This window comes from Diorhabda sublineata, chromosome 5 (genome assembly GCF_026230105.1).
Source record: "Diorhabda sublineata isolate icDioSubl1.1 chromosome 5, icDioSubl1.1, whole genome shotgun sequence".
NCBI lineage: Eukaryota > Metazoa > Arthropoda > Insecta > Coleoptera > Chrysomelidae > Diorhabda > Diorhabda sublineata.
The window spans coordinates 14782486-14801532 of record NC_079478.1 but is presented as its reverse complement, the minus strand read 5'-3'; the positions used below and the strand labels follow the sequence as shown (position 1 = coordinate 14801532).

Here is a 19047-nt window from a genome sequence, read left to right as displayed (position 1 = left end):
ATAAAGTCGCAGTGGACACCTTGACCGGACTCATCATATTATCCACAGGTTTTTGTCACATCACACACTCAAACGAGGAGGAGATGTCGAGGATCTCAATGCAACCGTTCAGAATTTTCTTCCAGGACAGTTGGTTTCTTTCAAATCAATCGGCACTGTTATGAACTAGGATGACGTAGTCAACTATCTCACTGAGTTTTTAAATTAATTGGAATTACCTGGATTACCACCTCACAATTTTAAAAGTAGGATCAGTTGTTATCATGCTACGTAACATTAATCAACCTCGACTGTGCAATGGAACAAAACTGGCTGTGAAAAAGGTGATGAATAACGTCATTGAGGCAAGAATGATAAAGAAAAATACAAAGGAGAGGATGTTTTGATCCTGTGGATACCGATGATTCCAACGGATTTACAATTCGATTTTAAACGTTTACAATTTCCGGTACGGTACGTGTCTGGCCTTTACATGACCATAAATAAATCGCAAGGCCAGTCGTTGAAAGTTTGCGAGATCAACTTGGAGTTTACCTGTTTTGCGCATGGACAATAATACGTCGCATGTTCGCGCGTCGGAAAATCGTCATCTCTAAATTGATGAACAGAATGTATCATAACTGTGTGGGTCTGTCAATATCAAATTGAAACCTCATAAAAATAGCCAGTATTTCAGAAAAAGTCTGTTTTGTTAGTTAACAACATCATGTGTAATTATTCGAAAATAATAACAAAACTTCATTCATAGTGAGTATTTTTTTCAATTTGTTTTAATAAAAAAAGACTTAATTTTGTTTGTTTTAAGTTTATTTTATACAAAAGTTTAAGTCTTTTATTTATCGATTGAGGCAGTACGAAGTCTGCCGGTCAGTTAGTGTGTTTTAAAATTTGTTAGTTTGGACAGGATTTTCGGGAATTTCACCTGTTAAAGAAGTTCAAAGAAGTTGTACATAAATTTCTAGGAAATTATAAAGACCTATATTGAGATCGTTGAAAATAAACTGAAAAAATGTAGGATTCTTGATTGTAATATGGACATAAAAATTCATATTTTACATTCTCATTTGTAATATTTCCTGGAAAATCTTATTGAAGTTAGTGAGGAGCAAGATTAAAGATTTCATCAATATATTTTAGATATATAGATATTTTAGATCGCTGGGATACAAAAATGATGGCTTCAGCTGAATATGACAAAAAACAACCAAAAGAATTTTTATCCAACAAAGAAAACGTTATTTTAAGTGTGAAGCAAGAATAAATATTTTTAACCGTTTCCGTATGGATATTTTGTATACTTTATACGAGGGTTGTTACTGAAGTTTTTACTGGTAGGAATATGAAGAAAATTTGACATTGCCATCAAAAAGTTTGACATATTCAATAGTGGTCGTACGCAGAGCGTGTTGTCATAGGAGTGCTATTTGAGTTGTTTATAGATACTTGAAACATTCATCTTGGTTAAAAAATGAAATAAATCGCAAACTTCATCTTAACAATGTGCCAGAAAGCATCGATGCTATGAGTCAACCGATATCGCAAGATCATGTCACATACCGTGCTATTGAGGCATTCTTGGGTATTAGTTCCACTTGCATACTTTCAATATTGGATGAACATTTGGCTGCAAAAAAGATTTCTTCGCGTTGAATATCGCATAATTTGACAATTGCTCAAAAAAAGATTGTGTCGATTGGTCTAAAGACATGCTGGAAAAATGCAATGGCTGTATTTCAGAATACTACTATAGGATCGTGACAAGCCACAAATAATGGATGTATGCATATAAACCCGAAACTAAACAACAATTAACTGTATGGGTCTTTCAAGACGAGCCAAATTCAACAAAAGTCTTCGCGCACGAAACCCTTCGAAGCAAATAATCGCTTGTTTTTAGGAATAATTAGACACGTCGCCACCGTTACATTAGAGCAACGTAAAACGGTCAATTCTCAAGAGTATAACAGCATTTGTTTGCGAGGAGAAAAAAATTCAGGGAAAGAAATCGTAGAAAACGAATCATTTACCATCCCGTCAATGCGAGCTCTAGCACATCAGTTCAAGCAAAAACAAAACATCGAATTGATGGGTCATCCGTTGTACAGTTCTGGTTTGGTACTCAATGATTTCTTCTTATTCCCGCAGATATAAAATAAATTGCCAGATCGATCAACGTTTTTTTTTACCTCATCGGAATCGTAAAACTGCTTCGACAATTGGTTACAAACGTAACTTAAGTAGAAACCCTCGTATAAAATATAAAACCAGATTAAAAATGAAATAAATCATGGTATTCTTATATTTTGGGATTTTACTGATTCGAAAAATAGCTTACATGATACAAAAAAAAAATAAAAACAGATTTGAAATCCTCGCTACCATAAATCCCAATTAAAATTTTTGAATCAACTTTTGTTGTTGAAAAATGCCGGTCTGTGTTATTGATGCCAAGTGACTAACTTGCACGTTCTGTATTAAAAAAACCGTACAACGAGGTTATATCATTTCAAAACTGCAAAATAACGTGCTATATAAGAATGCTACTCAAAACAACCTTCTTAAATAGATATTCAATAGCAAGTTTGTGGCCAAAATATTATGTTTTTTCCAGCAATAATATACTTACAGCTTTGCAGGCTTACTATACAAACCCATTAAATAAAATATTGAGGTAATTATGGACAAATATATGTGACTAATGTATTCATAATTACAATATTATTTTCTTTTTGTATCTAGATTGGAAGGCAACTAATGAAGTACGCTAAGATTTCATATATTTTTGAATATGACATTGTTGATTTGGAAATTGTATATAAAAAAATGAAGTGAAACTACAAGAATGATTCTGATTTTGATTTCGTTCTAAAGTGAACTATCCTAAACAATTTACTATACAAAGTTGGATATCAGTAGAGATTTTTTCGAAACAAATATGCCCCTTAATAAACAAATTTTTGAAAAATTTAACCAGTGGTGCGCTGTAAGGGTTAGTTGTCACTTTTATCCCCCTAATTTTTAAGCCACTGGAGCAAATGTTTTTTAATTTTGTTTTAAATTGCTTGATTGTTTTTAGTTGAAAAATTAATAACATTTAAGGAGCTAAAATGAACGGTGTTGTAGAAATTTGCCTTTAAACAAAAGTCAGCAGCTAAGTTAATACTACTCAATATTTCTAATGCATGAATATTCGGTTAATGTGTGGTGGGTATGGTTGGAGATTGCTTACATTTTACCAAATAAATTAAATGGAGCAATTTATACGCGCATCTGGAAGAAATGTTGAAAGAATTGTTGGAGAATTTACGGTTAAATATTAGACAAGACATGTGGTTTCAACACGATGAACAGCCGTTTTAAAGAAAAATAGATTGGTTGGGGTGGACCCAATTGATGGCCTCCAAGATCACCTGACTTAAATCCTATCGATTTTTTTATATGGGGCTATATGAAGTCTTTAGTGTACGAAACAATAATCGATTCTAATTAAGATCTAATAGTTAGAATTCAAGCTGCGGCAGAAAACATTAAATCCCATCCAGATTTATTCTCACAGAGACCTTTTTCAATGACAAAACGGTGTGATAAGTGCAGTGAAGTAAGCGGCCAACAATTTGAACAACTACTGTAACTTTGTCATATTTGTTATTGTTGTAATACAGTGTTGTTTAAATTTAATTTTTGCTATTATTATTTTTATTTTCATTGCCAATTTTGTTCTTATTGTAATACATTTTTGTTTAAAAATGAGATTATGAATAATTTTTATTTGTTTTGAATTACTTACGCTCAATCATTATTCGAAATGAATAATTGATTAATTTGTAAATTAATTACGTGCCTGCAGACTTTTGTTTAGTCGCAAATTTCTACAACACTGTTCATTTTAGCTCCATTAAAGGTAATTAGTTTTTTAACTAAAAATAATCGAGCAATTTAAAACAAAATTAAAAAAAAAATTTGCTCTAGTGGCGTAAAAAATAGAGGGATCAAAGTGACAACTAACCCTGACAGCGCCCCACTAGTTAAATTTTTCCAAATTTGTTTATGTCAAAATATTACTTTATTAAGGAGAATATTGGTTGCCAAATTTGTAAAAAAATTTAAAGGCTCTTGATTTATGGCAAATGTGTGATTTAAAATTTTGAACTCCCTTTATCTCAGCAACTAGGCTCCGTAAGGGTATATCTAAATCAATCATTTATTAAGATCTCTCTGCCCTAGAACGTTGTTGGTCAAATATAGAAACACTCCGAGCGCTTCAGTTAATTTTCAAGCATGCGCAGTATAGATAAAGTGTCTAGAAGGAGAGAGAAAGTACTATCGGCACCGTAACATCTCCTAACAACTGTCCATATAGGGATTACATATATGGGTACCTTTAAACATCCATGTTATTTGGAATGACATTTTTGACATTCTTATTAATATCGAGCACACCTTCTGTCTAATAGTGAATACTAAAGACCCTTTATTGGAAAGTCTGGACACGAGCGGTTGTTTACGCGAATGGTTGACCTAAAACTAAGAAATTGATTTCGTCTCCAATAAGAGAAGCGCGCGAAACAAGTGGTCTGTTCAAATTATCGAACAATGTTGGATTTTTATGAAGGAAACGATGAAAGTACCAGAAGAGACGAGTCAAACGCAAGTCTGTTCTGTTCTGTTTACAATCCTGAGATCCCATGACAGGAGAGACCGACGCCGCGTGCATTTCACCCAAAACCCATATTATACCATTTTCGTAATATTATGTTGATGCTGATGTCATCAAAAGCCTTTTGCAGGGAAACAAACACTGCAACGATCGTAATCAAGCTGCCGCTCGTAATTGCCTCACACATTTTTAAAATTTTTAATTTTACAAGTAGTAGAAGAATAGAAAGGAACAGTAATAAGATAAGAGATTTTTATTGATATTTCGAAATTGGCTCGATATGAATCATTAAAACAAATAAAAAAAATCGTTTTCTCCGTTATTAATATCTTAACTTTAGATTTGTATGAAGTTAAGTAATAAACTATTGGGTAATTATACTTTCGCGTTCTCCCCCTTTTTTCTCAGGAAAATCAAAAGATCATCCGATTTTTTTAAAATCTTCGTTTTTACGGCGGATTTACACAAAAATTTAAATAAAAAAAATTGAAAACTTATATTGGTTTCGGTTTATATGTTCATGAAAATGCATTCACTTATAATTGTTGATAACTTTTTCAAAATAATCGAATGAAGTTGTTGATTTATCATGTTTTTACAATTTTACACTTAAAAATAATAACAATTTTTCTTAAAATTGACCTTCTCTAACATATAATCGTTTGCACCTTTTTTATTAAGTAATCATTGAATTTATATGCACAAAAACATTCTTAAAATCACTGATTCTAATCAAGTGTTTATTATTATTATACTAAAAGTTATTTTTGAGAAATTTAAAATTTTCACCATTAAAAAAATGGTATCTTATTAAGGTTGAGATAAAAAATGAATAAACAAACATTTTTCAATTTTTTTTCCAAAATGTTCGTTTTTTGTGTAGATTAACAAAAAAATACATGAACTGCGTTTGATGCTTTGTAAAAAAAGTTATGAACGATTATATGCGGAGAAGTGCATTTATGATCACATTTAAAGTCATAAAATTATATGAAATCTTCAGATGAGATATTCTTCATAAATCCGCCGTAAAAACGACAATTTTAAAATAAAATTCATCGAAATCGGATGATTTTTCGAATTACTAGAGCGAAAATATAAAATTACCAATTATTGTATTAAACAATAATAATTAGATGATATTAATCTCATATTCTGATTGATTAATTGATAAATTTTATATTTAATTCAATTGACTTGGATATACTATAAATGCTGAAAATTACCGATCAGTCACTTTGCATCAATATTGTAAATACTATAGATAAGGTAATTCGTTTCAGGTTTTTTTGTTAATATTCTATGAATTTTTATTGAATAATTTTTTGATATTATGAAATAAATAGTTACCTCTAACTGCTACGAGGACGGATTGTGTCCCTTAGATATGGAATTGTTGGTTTGTCGTGGGGACGAGGCTGTCATCGTAGAGCAGAAAAGTAGCCTGGTCTCTTCAGTTGGCGAATTATCCAGGGGCGGAGGTGGTGGGCAGATATACAGGGGCACTTCACTGACATTATCACCACAAATTTTCAACTTATTCGAATCCATCATTGGCATATCATTACACGATTGTTTTTCTTTCAAAATATCGTCTAATAGAAACAGCTGGGATTTTAGTAATCGCGTTCGTTCCAATTCTTGTTGATACGTCGACAGATTTTTAGTTGTCGATTTTTGACTTGATGTTCTATGACTAGCTGGGGGAGAAGATAATCTTTTATTGGGACTGTAATCGCTACTAAATCCCACTTCTGATCCGGACATGTTGTCAGATATCAATCGTTCACTTTCCGGGTCAGCGTTTCGATTACTACTACTGTCTGACTTCTTTAGAATTGATTTTGAACGACGATGGAGCTCCAATTGTGGACTTGTTCGACTGTCAATCGAGTCTACTGATAGAGAAGATTTGCTTCCACTATTTTTTCCTACAACAAAAAATAAGAATTTCTTATCAGTATGTCACGAAATACATTAGTTTCCATGAGAAGACTACAGGATAATACCGCAATGAAGGTATATCTACATTTTCGTCAGTAAATCAAGAAATTTCACTTGATTTTGCAACCTTTTACCAAATTACAGCCACTAGTGTAATATCGATTTTTATTCGAATTCCTCACTTGTCATGTATGATAAATAAACTTAAGTAAATAGATTTTGTACTTCAAATTTAGTAAACAAAGTTTTTAAAATAGTTTGAACCATATGCAGTAGAAGGAAATATTCAGCGATTTTCAAAAAAGTGCTCACGCCGTGTGACCATTTTTAATACTCTTTGTTCGCAAATTATTAAATTTTTTCTTTTTCTTCATACAATACATATTTGAGCTTTCGTTCCATAGTCGAGCTCTACCAGTTCACTTCAAAATGAATACTCGAAAAATTTTCTATATATATATATATATATATATATATATATATATATTTTAAATCTCCGTTTTTATGTTCCCTTGGAGAATTTTTAAGTGGTACACGCAATACTAACTCGTTAAAATTATTAGTAAAGTCCTGCCATTTTGTCCTAACAGATAAATATGTTATGTATAAAGAGTAATAAAAAACGCCACATAGAAACTCCCCTTCCCTTATTAACGCAGAAGAAAAAAAAGCAAGTACGCTTTCATAATATGCATTCAGTAAAGACGAGAAATTTTTATTTTCCAATATATTTCCCTTTTAGATCTATACACCTACTAAAACGGTGCTCTAACCTTTTTAAGTTTTCCAAATCATAGTTGCCGTCCTCAATATAGGCGTTTACGTTTGCGATAACGTTATCGTATGATGAAACGGAATCATCAAAGTAAAATCCTATAATGGATTCCAGGACACACTAGAATGAAGGAAATGAGTCCTGAACCTTTCTGCAGTATTAGCTGCAGAACAATAGAGAAAACATTAGAAAAGAAGGTAGATGGTAGCAAAACCATTCATTAGGACAACCTACAGGGACTAAGACAGGCATAGCCTCTCCTGGGAAACAATAATCAGATAAGATTTGCTGATTTTATCAACCTAAGTAAGAACGATTTACAAATACTTACAAAAGTCAATCGAGCACTGTGGCCACAATGACCACCTAAAGACGCTAGACAGAGAACGAAAACTCTATCCACATTCTCTCGAAGTATGAAACACTACGGAACTACATCTGGGAGCGTATGAAATAGGAGAAGATCTCTGGCAGCTACAGCCATCCCACTTTCTGAACAAAAGAGGAGAGAAATAAAGCCTGAAGATTAGAAACAGGGCTAAGTGGCTGGGAGCCAGGTCTGATTAATACAGTGCAGGATATTTTTATTTCCATAATTCATTTGCCTTCAAAGGTTGTACGCTGCTATCTACTGCTATCCAACTGCTATGAGATTCTTTTTGTGTTTCATAGATTCCTACTGAATTTTACATTGTGTAGACCCCAATTTTTTTAAACATCTTCCTACAGGTGTGGGAAGCGTTGATTCCTTGTTTTTCTTGTTCCTGTTCTTGTTACATGAAAATTTGGACTATACTACGATATCTAAGTATTTAGCTTCATCTGACAGGCAAAGCTTCTCCATTCAATTGGACTGACGTAAACAGCGAAAATATACAGATAGATTGTTTTTAATACCTGGTATAAGGTTGGTTAGTATTCCATTTCCTTCTCGTATGCAACAATAAACAGTTATCAATATCTCGATTGTCTGTGAAGATCTATAAGCGACAACAGGTAGTTGTCACATGACAGTTTTGTATACATTTGTAATACGTTGTCAAATTGTTTCAGCATATGCTAAATTTACGAAATAGTTGCTATATCATTGAGTCTCTAGTTTGAGCAAAAATATGAAATAAATTGGCCATCACTACCTTTAAAAGCAGTGCAAAAGTGAACTACAAACAAGAGGAGTGTTGAATAACCTTTAGTCTAATATTCTTTCTTTTGCTTCAAATAAAAATGAGCTTTTAAATATTTTATCCCTTACATTGCATTACCTATATCATCATCGAGGAAGTAAGTAGAATTCGAGTTATTTCCTTAAAGACGTCTAAGTTTTATTGTAATATCCTATAATATAGACATAGTTATCAACTTATCATATCTTGATATTTGTTACAATTGTATCTTAGGTATATTTCCTTAATTTCCTTAATTTTTCGATAATTATACAGGGTGTTACGGAACAGCACTCCAATATCTCGGGAATTGATTCTGTAGGTGAATATAAGGAAAAAAGTTGGTATAACAAAACTTCAAAAAACGCTTCGTTAGCGAGTTATACTGAGCGATAGATTTCGTCCGCATTCCTGATCCACCAATAATAGGAAGCCATATAGAATGTCTCGAGTGTGAAATTGTCAACAATTAAAAATAAAGCTTAGAGTAAAAATATTATTACCATTCATAAAATGGAAACAAATAATTTTCTCAAAATTATCCAGAACGTAACACTTTCCTACATCATTTTGATTTTCATTCAGTAAAATAAAGATATTTTCAACTTGAATTTATTTTTTATTGAGGTTGTACACATCATTCTCTTCAGAATTGAATTTTGTAAGTTTTATTTGAAAGTTTAATGTATTTATCAGGAATTTAACGAAGTTATTTCACTCCAAACGTAAAAAAGTGTATTTTGGATTGAGTTTTTTGTATTTTCCGCCAGTTAACGTAAAAACTATTACAGTTACAGATCTGTGATCTATTTTATTGAATTTTTGACAATTTCAGATCCGAAACAATATGGCTTCCTATTATTGGTGGATCAGGAATCCGGGCGAAATCTATCGCTCACTATAACTCGTTTTCGAAGCGTTTTCGGAAGTTTTGTTATATCAACTTTTTTCCTTATATTTACCTATAGAATTGTTTCCCGAGGGATTGGAGTGTTACTCCGAAATACCCTGTATAATTCTTGAAATTACTGACTAATCACAATTACACCATATGGACAAGAAATTATACGCGCAATGTGGTTTAATCACTTCGGTTTTTTTAGGCTCTTCAAAAACTCAGAAAACGTCTTGAAATCCCGACAAATCGCTTAATAATAGTTCAAATTCAGAAATAATGGAAGTAATTAAATTTTTAAATTCTCTAATCAAGTGGCTAACGCAAAAATACTTTTGGATGCAGTTTTCGGCATTCTGTGAAAAATGAAAATTCATTATTAAGTCTAAACGAATACCAATAGAGCAATCGAAGATGATCAATTGTTATTCTTGTCTCGTAACTCGACGTAATCCCTAATCTTTCGTTATTTTTCGCATATTACTTCTCGCTACTCGTAAAATAATCGATTATTTTGTTAATTCTTGTAATATTGTAACTGAATAAATTATTAGGATCTACCAATGTCTCAAGAATATATCAAACTCCCAACCTAACTTATTTCAAATACATAAACAAATGGAATTAAACAATAAAAATATTGTGGGTGGGCTTACCCGTTTTCAATGTTAAATTTTGTAGACCGAATAAATGTTGGTTGATGATACGACTTGCTGATACCAAACCCCTAGAAGATATAAACGACAGCCTCTTCTTTTTCTCCAAACTTTCTTGAGAATCATTATCGAAGTAGCCTCCTCTTTCTCCAAATCTGGTCCGAGGACGACCCTTTTAAAATTATATGAAATACACATAAGTTTATTTTTATAAAGTAGTGTTACACAAGAAATATATAAAATGAAATCCTCTCACCTGAAATCTAGCTTTTCTGCTCTTGGTGTGCGGTGAATCATTCAAACTAACTCTGCTTCCTCTTTCCAACAATCCGAAACCTCTGAAACTCTCGTCCATTGGAGAAGTTCCCAAACTTCTCAAGGCAGTATCACCTGAAGCTGATTTTTTGACTCCTCCACCTCTCATGATCCCAGTAGATATCACGGGACTGTTATCTCCACTCTTATCCAGTGGATTGACATATAAATTGCTGTCGATAATATTGGTATCCAGAATATCAGATGTCAAATCGCCTTGTGAGTTGAAAGGGTGTGTCGTGCAACTAGCGAAAGTATCCGAACTATCCATGCTATTTAGATCGACGCTATTTACATTGTTCTTCTTTTCCACGTCCAATTCGGGGAAGCCGAAATGATCCATGCTATGTTCGGATTCTTTGATAAGTCGCATTTCGAGGCAAACTGGATTTCTAAAATCGCTTGTCGTCAAGGGCATTAGATTTTCGGCATCAACAAACTCCTTGAAGTTCTGTGGAAGTGTTATAATTTCAATTCATGACAAACTTTCAAAGTTTCAGCGAAATAAAACAATTCCATAAAATGTTCGGCCATAATATGATTTTTTCGTGTTTATTATTCATAATCAGAGTATTTTTTGTTTGGAAAATTTAGATGGAAAAATATATAGCAAATTATCACTCCTCAGCAAGTGTTTATTTCGTTGCCCATTGCAAGTATTTATTTTAGTAACTACATATTCTATTAAATGTAAAATCTTACTAATAGTATCTCATTTAGTTTACTTTACACTTCTTTGAAGAGTTTTGATTTCTATTTTCTATTTTGCTAGTACAGAAACATTTTTTTCAAGCAACATTTTATGAAATTCTTGAGTCAAATATGTAAAATCAAAACAAATAAAAATGCGTGAGGAAAGTCCATAACGTTTATGAGTATTCTGTAGTCGACTTTTCAATTTTTCTTTTTTTTTTAAATGAAAACATATCACTTTATCAAATATCAATATCAGAAATAAGTAATGAATTTTGTCATTGAATTTTTGATAGTTCAAGTTTTATTGAACTTTCCGTATTATAAATATTCTTATTGGAAACAAAAACATACGCTTTCTGTTATTTTGTGATATATACATTGAATTTTCAAAAACTACCATATTTATAACGAAAGAAGCAATTTGTAGAAATTATATTTTCTAATTTTTAATTGTTTCTGCCAGATTTGGTACTCTTTTCAAATTATGGAAAATTTGTCGTGAAAAAGCGATAATATTAGTAAAAATGTTCCTTCTTTGAAATTAACAAAAGTGTTGTTAAATTAACTTCAATTGCACAGTCTACTTCCCAATTGGCGTTAATAATTGTTATTTGTCTTGTATCTGGGTTCAAAAGGGCCAAGTTGATTTAGGTCTGATTAGAGCAGTTGTTCCTACCGTGGTTCAGGTGAACCCCCAGATGTCTACGGAAGGCTCGACAAGGGTCTACACAAATGTTCATCGTTAGATCAGTGATTCCTAAAATAGTCCAGGTGAAGTCTATTTTTAGATCTTTACAAATGTTCACAAGTTTTGAGAATATAGTTGAAATGTAGTGGCAGTATTGAAGCTTGTAATATCTTGAAGGTAGTCCACAGAAAAGCTTGGGAAACTCTGGCTTATTCTATATTATCTTCACAATTCAACAGTCAAGATTTATGGCAGATTTTATTATGCAAGTTGACGATAGTGTGCATGAAGTTGAGTAAATGTTGAGGTCAGAACTGATAATTTTAAACTTAAATATTTCAGCTAATTCTTGAAATAATGATCCATCTTTAGGAAATCCTTTTTATCCACCAAAATATTTCTCTTGTTTAGTAGTAGCTTCTAAATCGTCAGTATATATAGGTGGAATATAAGAGCTTGAGCGAAGGCTTGTTACTTTGGTGTCAAGATGCCTTCGTATGATTCTACAACGTTGTCATTAGATTCAAACAGATTCTACTGGGTAGTAGGTAGCTCAGAAGGTTTGCTGTAGGAGTAACATCCACATAAATAGAATTTTGAAGGAAAGTACGTAAAAAACTGTATTTTGATAGCATTTAAGCAGCTTTTCTTGGAATCAGCTTACTTTTTAGATCCATACTCGTGGTGTCTTCATTATCATATTAATTTTTTTCAATGAATGTATCATTCGCAAACATGTCGTTGTCTGTAACTAGTGAAGCAACTTGCTTGTTCTTCTTTGTTCCACAGTAAATAAGTTTGTACTATTCTTCTCATTAGAATCAACATCCCTTTCTTCTTAAGCAATGCCACCTTGGCATTCAAAGACCAAGTGGTATCGTTTACTATTTGTGCTGAGTTTAATAGTAGCACGGTACTCTCAAGTCTAATATTTTCATCTTCTCTGTGATGACATCGTGAATTATACCCTGATTCACGTTCCAAGCATTCGTGTTGCTAGTGCTATTCTAGTCATAAGGTCAAGTTTATATACAAAATTGAAACAGTTAGGTCACGGTATTTTATCGGTTCCTGCCATACTTATTGAAAAGTAATTGGTCACTCTTTCCTTTATTTCACTCCATGTTTATTCTAGGCATTTGAAGGAAATTTTGCTCATAGGATACTTGATAAATGACGCAGATTCGTCTGCATTGTAAGCATCATTTTGATGATATTCTGTTTGAAAGTAAATTTTCAGGTGACTGATCACAAATATCTTGATCCACGGATATACTTTATCCAGATAGTTTTTTGAAGCATATGGTTATCTTGCCTTTCTAAACCTCCACACTAATCATAACTAGTTCAAGAATCTTGGATTATTATCCATATCATAATTTTATTAAATCTTTGGTTTCTACTATATATAGTAGATTAGGACTAGTAATAATTACAATGTTGAGTTGATAATTTAATGAAATCACTTCAATTTTTCGTTCATCTTGAGGGAATCATCGTCAACCGCACTTTCTTCAATGATTATCTCAACTGAATTCAAATGTTGAAAACCAACAAATTTTCTGTAGACGTTTCGAATCTCCGTGGAAAACAATGATACTTGATCTTCCTTTTCAAAAATATTCGACTTTGAATTTGGATTTGAAGTTGAAATGTCATTATCTCATTTCCAAAGGTCCAATGTACCAAACTGTCATAAAGGTATAAAAGTGAAAAATCACCTAAAAGTTGTACCAATCATCATTTTTTTGTGTCGCTCATGAAGTTTTCTCGCTTCTGCAGTTTCCGCTTATACAGGTTCTATTTTTCATATGTGCTAAATAAAGTAGTAGAATTATCTGAAACAATTTTCCGTCAAGTTTCTTAAAATATACAAAAAGGTAAGAACTGATAATGCCGATGAAGCAAGAAATTCTAATTCCAGGAGTTTGGATAAAAGTTTTAATGTATTTACTAAACTTTGAAATTCATTATAACTCCATATTTATTGGCTACGCTAAAGTGCTAATAACTTCTTCACCACATGGACCACTAGACAGCCCCTTTGTTCAAAACTCAAGAGGAAACCATATTCTCACTTAAAAACTACATATAACCTATTCCAAATATCCAGAAAACATCCTGTTTTTTTGATAATTTTCCTATCGCTAATAGGTGAGTACGTACTCCAACACTACATCCGTGGAAGTTACAGATTTTCTGCGGTTTTCCTATAATTTGATGAACTCGTTCATCATCCGAATGGTCGAAGACTTGAAATAATAAAGCCGCAGTTTTGTCTAGCCGTTTTTTTTGTTTGATTCTCTTTTCAAACTCTGTTATTCAATTCCACGTGCAATAGATAGCGGACACATACACTGAAAGAGAAACCATTCCAACGTCAGCCCTGCAGAGGAACATTTTTCCTATATTAGGGTAATTCCACAAATAAAAATATATCCCATAAAAAATTCCCCTGTGTTGCCCTCTCTCTCTCTCTCTCGCCCTTGCAATGGCGAACAAAAATATTTTGAACTAAAAAACTAACGATGGAAATTTGATTTGATTGTATATTTTCAGCATTCTGTTGAATGCTCTTTAACAATTTTTCAGTAAATATTTCATTTTTTCAGTTTTAATTATACCAATAAACCACGACTTCATTACCTTGCTTCATCCGTTAAAGGTAATTTTTGAACATATTTGTTAATAAATCATCAAGTAAGTAGGTACGTATTGCATATAATTCCTAAATTCAAGGTTTTCGCGTGTTGCTGAGGCGCTTTCATTATTTCATGTTAAATTGTGTTAAACTATAGCATTCGTTGTCTAAAATAACTGCATTCGTGCACTGAATAAGTGCAAATGTTCACTAAAAATAGTGTTTGGACGGATTTCGTTAAATAAGAAATAAAACTTTCGAGTTAATTTGGAAATCGACATAGTAACTAATAAAATTCAGGAAGAAATAAGCAATATGTAATTAATTTGGTACTACAATTGATTATTTGTGTCAATTAAATCGAAAAAAGTCATATTTGAGAATTAGTTTATTGTTTATAACAATTTCATGTGATTTTCTTAATTATTCACCTATTGGTTGATCGCCAGTAACAATGTGGCTTATAAATATTGAAATGGTATTTATTCGTTTTCTCACGCAATAGTTTTCCAGATAATTAAGGTTTTTCGGCATTAGTCTAGTGGAAACGAGTTTCACGCGGAAGTAATAGATCAAAATAGCACGAATTGGTTCGTTAGATACATAAATTTAAACAGTTATATTTCATACGATTGAACTATTTATCTTTTTAGTTGAATTAAGCTGAAGATGTTGAGAGCTGCTTTTGAAATACTTGACTATGTAAGAAGTTTTTCCCAAAGAACAATTCATATGTACAATATCAATGCAGTATTTGTTTCGACCTTTAACTTTAAATTAAAGCTACTATTTCATTGGATTTTTCAACAGCTACAATAAAATTCTTTCCGTTTCGGTTGGTGAGCTATTCATTAATAGTTATTTATGCAACAAGTGAGTAATCCTTTTTTTACGAGTAGGACGGCAATTCCTACGAGTGAAAAAGGATGTAACTCTACTCACGAGTTTCATACAAAAAATTTTCTACGTCCGTAGATTTCGACAACATTTTTATCAATTTTTATTTTGTAAAGTAATATTAAAAGTACTGTGAGCATTATTAATTTAAAGTGAAGAAGTTACATTACTATTGGTACTTGAATTGGCAATATTTAACGAGTTCAAAGAAATAGCATCGTCTATAGTTATATTAGTACATATTGGATTGGTGGTAGGATCATGAACATTTAAAATGTTGCTTGAAGTCGAACTAGTTGTTCCCGTTAAAATTTTCACTGCAGACTCCATTTTGTTTTTTATTCAGTCGTGTACGAAACCCTCCGCAACTGTGTTGGATTTCCACCCACCGTGTTTCTTTAGTTGAATTATATCACCATCGGAATCCACTAATCGAGACGCCGAAATGTATGCCCAGTGTAGTTTGTTAGATTAGGTAAATTCAAATATGTTTCGATAAGCGAGGGAATTTTTGAAAAGGTATTGATACCTACAGCTTGGATTTTTTATTTTACATTTCTATACTGCAAAAAAAATTATCTCTTTTGACATTTGTGAGTCGTTGGTTTTTATATTTTTTATAAATATTTACCAAGTTTAATCTATTGTCAGTTATTTCTCCAATAGTAAATCAAACAATGAGTTTTTGTATCAAGTACTGTGATACTTAAAACATTTCCGTATTATTAATATCTTTACACTTCATTTTATATAATTTCTCCCTCCGCAGAGCTTCTGCGATTCCGAATATTAAAGGAACCTGAAAGATATCTAAATTTACAAAAAAATTTTTTTATATCATACCTTATACATGAGATAATGATCGTCTGGAGATTGCAACAGAAACTTTCTTCATGGGCAAATGTTTTAGATTTTTTGCTGACTGCCAATTGATTTATTTTTCAAATATGCAATGAGTTTCGAGTATTCATTGATGTCTACGTGGTTATTCACCATTAGGGTGCCTTTAAGTTCTGAATAAGTCGACCAAAGTGTTGAAGACTTCCACATTTTGGATTTAGTTTCAAAGTTAGCCAGTAACACTCTTTTATATTCCTTTAAATACTGTTCCCTACATTTCTCAGGGAGAAGATTCATAGTCGCTGCAATTGCCGATTCAACAACATCTTCTAGTGTGCAGTTTAAATTTTCTTCACTATTACTTCCCATCACTAATAATAATAATACTACACTCCTTTTAATTAGACACAAAACGGATTTTCTGGAACGAATGAGAATGAAAGTAGCCCACAGCTCACTATTTTGATAAAACAATTTTATAATAGCGTTAATAAATGACACGTTACGGCACTTTTTTAACGAAAAAACGTGAAAAAATGAGTCGCTACGGTACTTTTCGTCACGCTTTTTGACTAAATAACGAATTACATTCTTTATGTATGCAAATGAATGAACAAAAAACGTGAATAATGAAACGGACGTAGAAGAAATATATTATCAATTTAAAACTAGCTTTTACTTATGTGGTGTTGAGTAATCTCTTTCTTTTTGATATCAACTGTAACTTTGTTATACTCACCTTAGTGAAAAATCGTTGATATTTGAGTACAAATAAAGAAATGATACCTACTCAAAAAGTTTACTCTATATGATAAATACACATAAAATAAAAAAATAGAAATCAACTCAATAATTCAACAACAATAATAAATATAAGGAGAACGCTGTTTAATTATTGAACAAATTCTGCAAACAATTCACTTTTTCCGAAAATACTCAATTAGTTCAATTTTGAATGACCACTGCATATTTTATCAATGATTATTTATAAGCAGTGAACAAATAATTATCTTATTTTTTAGTTTTACTACTATTTTTAATAATTATTAACAATAAATTGTAGTAGTTCAATGTTTTACCTTACTTACTCAGTATTTGAAAGGCTTTCTTTCTTAGTAAAAAAGAACAAAATTAAAAAAGTTTGTATAACATAATAGCAAAAATCAAGTTGCTATTAATTAATTTAATTATTAATTTAATATACCCAGTCTGAACTATCAGCTAATCAACAGTCAGTAACATTGAAGCAAATATATACGAAGTGTGACTAGCAAATAACGAGTCTGGTGATAAAATACTTTTTTATGATATTATGTATATTTATTCATTATCACCTTTAATATACATCGCTCCAAGCCAATCCTCCATTGTTCTAAACAGTGCAGGAAATCTATTTATATCAGGTCTTTAAAGACGCACGCTGATTTTTCCTTCACAGCATCAACAGACTCAAATATTGCTCCTGTTAATGCCTTAGGAACGAAGTCGCACGGTGCACGATCCGGCGAATAAGGTGGGTAGTCTAACACTGGGATGTTGCACTTGACTAGAAACCTCTTAATGGACAGTGGCGTATGTAGCACCAGTTTGCACACTTTTCGTATGTTAAAATTTTGATGTGAAATTTGCCGCACACATTATTTCTCAATTCTTATAGATTCAGAAATCACACCAACGTCAGATAGAACAAGATTATTGACGGCGAACCAAACGTGAATCATCTTCAACATTTCTCGACTATTTAAAAAACGCTTAAACCACTCAAAAACACGAGGACGCGACATTAATTGCCATACGCTTGTTTCAGTTGCAGTTTTCCCAAGTTTCAACTGAAATTTCACAACAATATATTATTACGTCGATAATTTTTTCGGAAAAAAAGAACAGCCCCTACACAAACGAATGCGACGACTACACTGGTTTGTATACAGACAGTAGAAAGAGTAGGTTTCAGGCTACATCTTTCTTTGTTTCTGTAAAAGCGCTGGTTTTGTTACTTAATTGCCACACCTGGTATAAGCTTGTGATGTTAAATACATTCAAAATGCTGGACGTCCTTACGTGAAACTCGAGATGGTATCAAGGGTTGAAAATAATCCTCATAATACTCAACGACTAAATACACCGAACACAGGAATACCTCAACGGTCGATATTACGGATTCCCAAAGATTATAACAAAAAGAGGGAAAGATCTCAATGGTGATGACCGATCGCCGTATACAGTTTAAGTAATCGTAATCCACGTCTTTAAAACCAATAAACTTTTTTTGATGAGACTACATTTTATCTAAATTTCAGATAAGGATAATGGTCTATGTGTAAGGTTAGAATCGAAACTGGTGAAAGTTGGTAAGATTAATCAAACAAAATTCGTCAGAATAAATTACAAATAACAGTTACTATAACTTTCACACAGCATTTAAAAAAAAATACATCTGACAACCAATACATTTAAATTAACGTCCTTATACTGCTACACATAGTTTTCTCCTTTGAAGAAAGGCATTATGATTATAAGATTTATAAGAAAAGTTTTACAGATGTAGACCATGCCTGTGAAAAAACCTTATATGGTTCCGAGCATAAAGACACTGAAGAAAAGGGTATGTTGGGGGATCGCCTCTAGTACCCTTATTGGTAGATCAGATGATTGGTTTACCAGTGGAGGTTTACTCTTATGGGGATTTAAGTCCTATTTTGTCTATAAAACCTGATCTAGAGATTTTATATTTTATTAAGATTATTGATGTTGTTGATTATTGGGATTCAGTCTAAATGGTTGATTTGAATCTAATAAAAGTAGGAAGGAATAAATCTCGCTGAGATTTATTTCTGATTTTTTGTTTATACAATTTTGTAATAGGGTCATTTCTAGGAA

At 32.1% G+C, this 19047-nt stretch overlaps 1 protein-coding gene across 2 annotated transcripts in view; it reads right to left on the bottom strand.

The window, feature by feature from the left end:
- The window catches only part of LOC130443847 (potassium voltage-gated channel protein Shab), a 187354-nt gene that overhangs the window by 5908 nt on the left and 162399 nt on the right, over positions 1-19047 (bottom strand). For both annotated transcript variants that reach the window (XM_056778709.1, XM_056778710.1), the window contains exons 10-12: positions 10347-10856; positions 10091-10262; positions 6008-6588 (exon numbers count right to left, since the gene is read on the bottom strand). In XM_056778709.1, coding sequence (XP_056634687.1) covers positions 6017-6588; positions 10091-10262; positions 10347-10856 — 1254 coding nt within the window. In that variant the 3' untranslated portion in view covers positions 6008-6016. The remainder of the gene's footprint in view (positions 1-6007; positions 6589-10090; positions 10263-10346; positions 10857-19047) is intronic.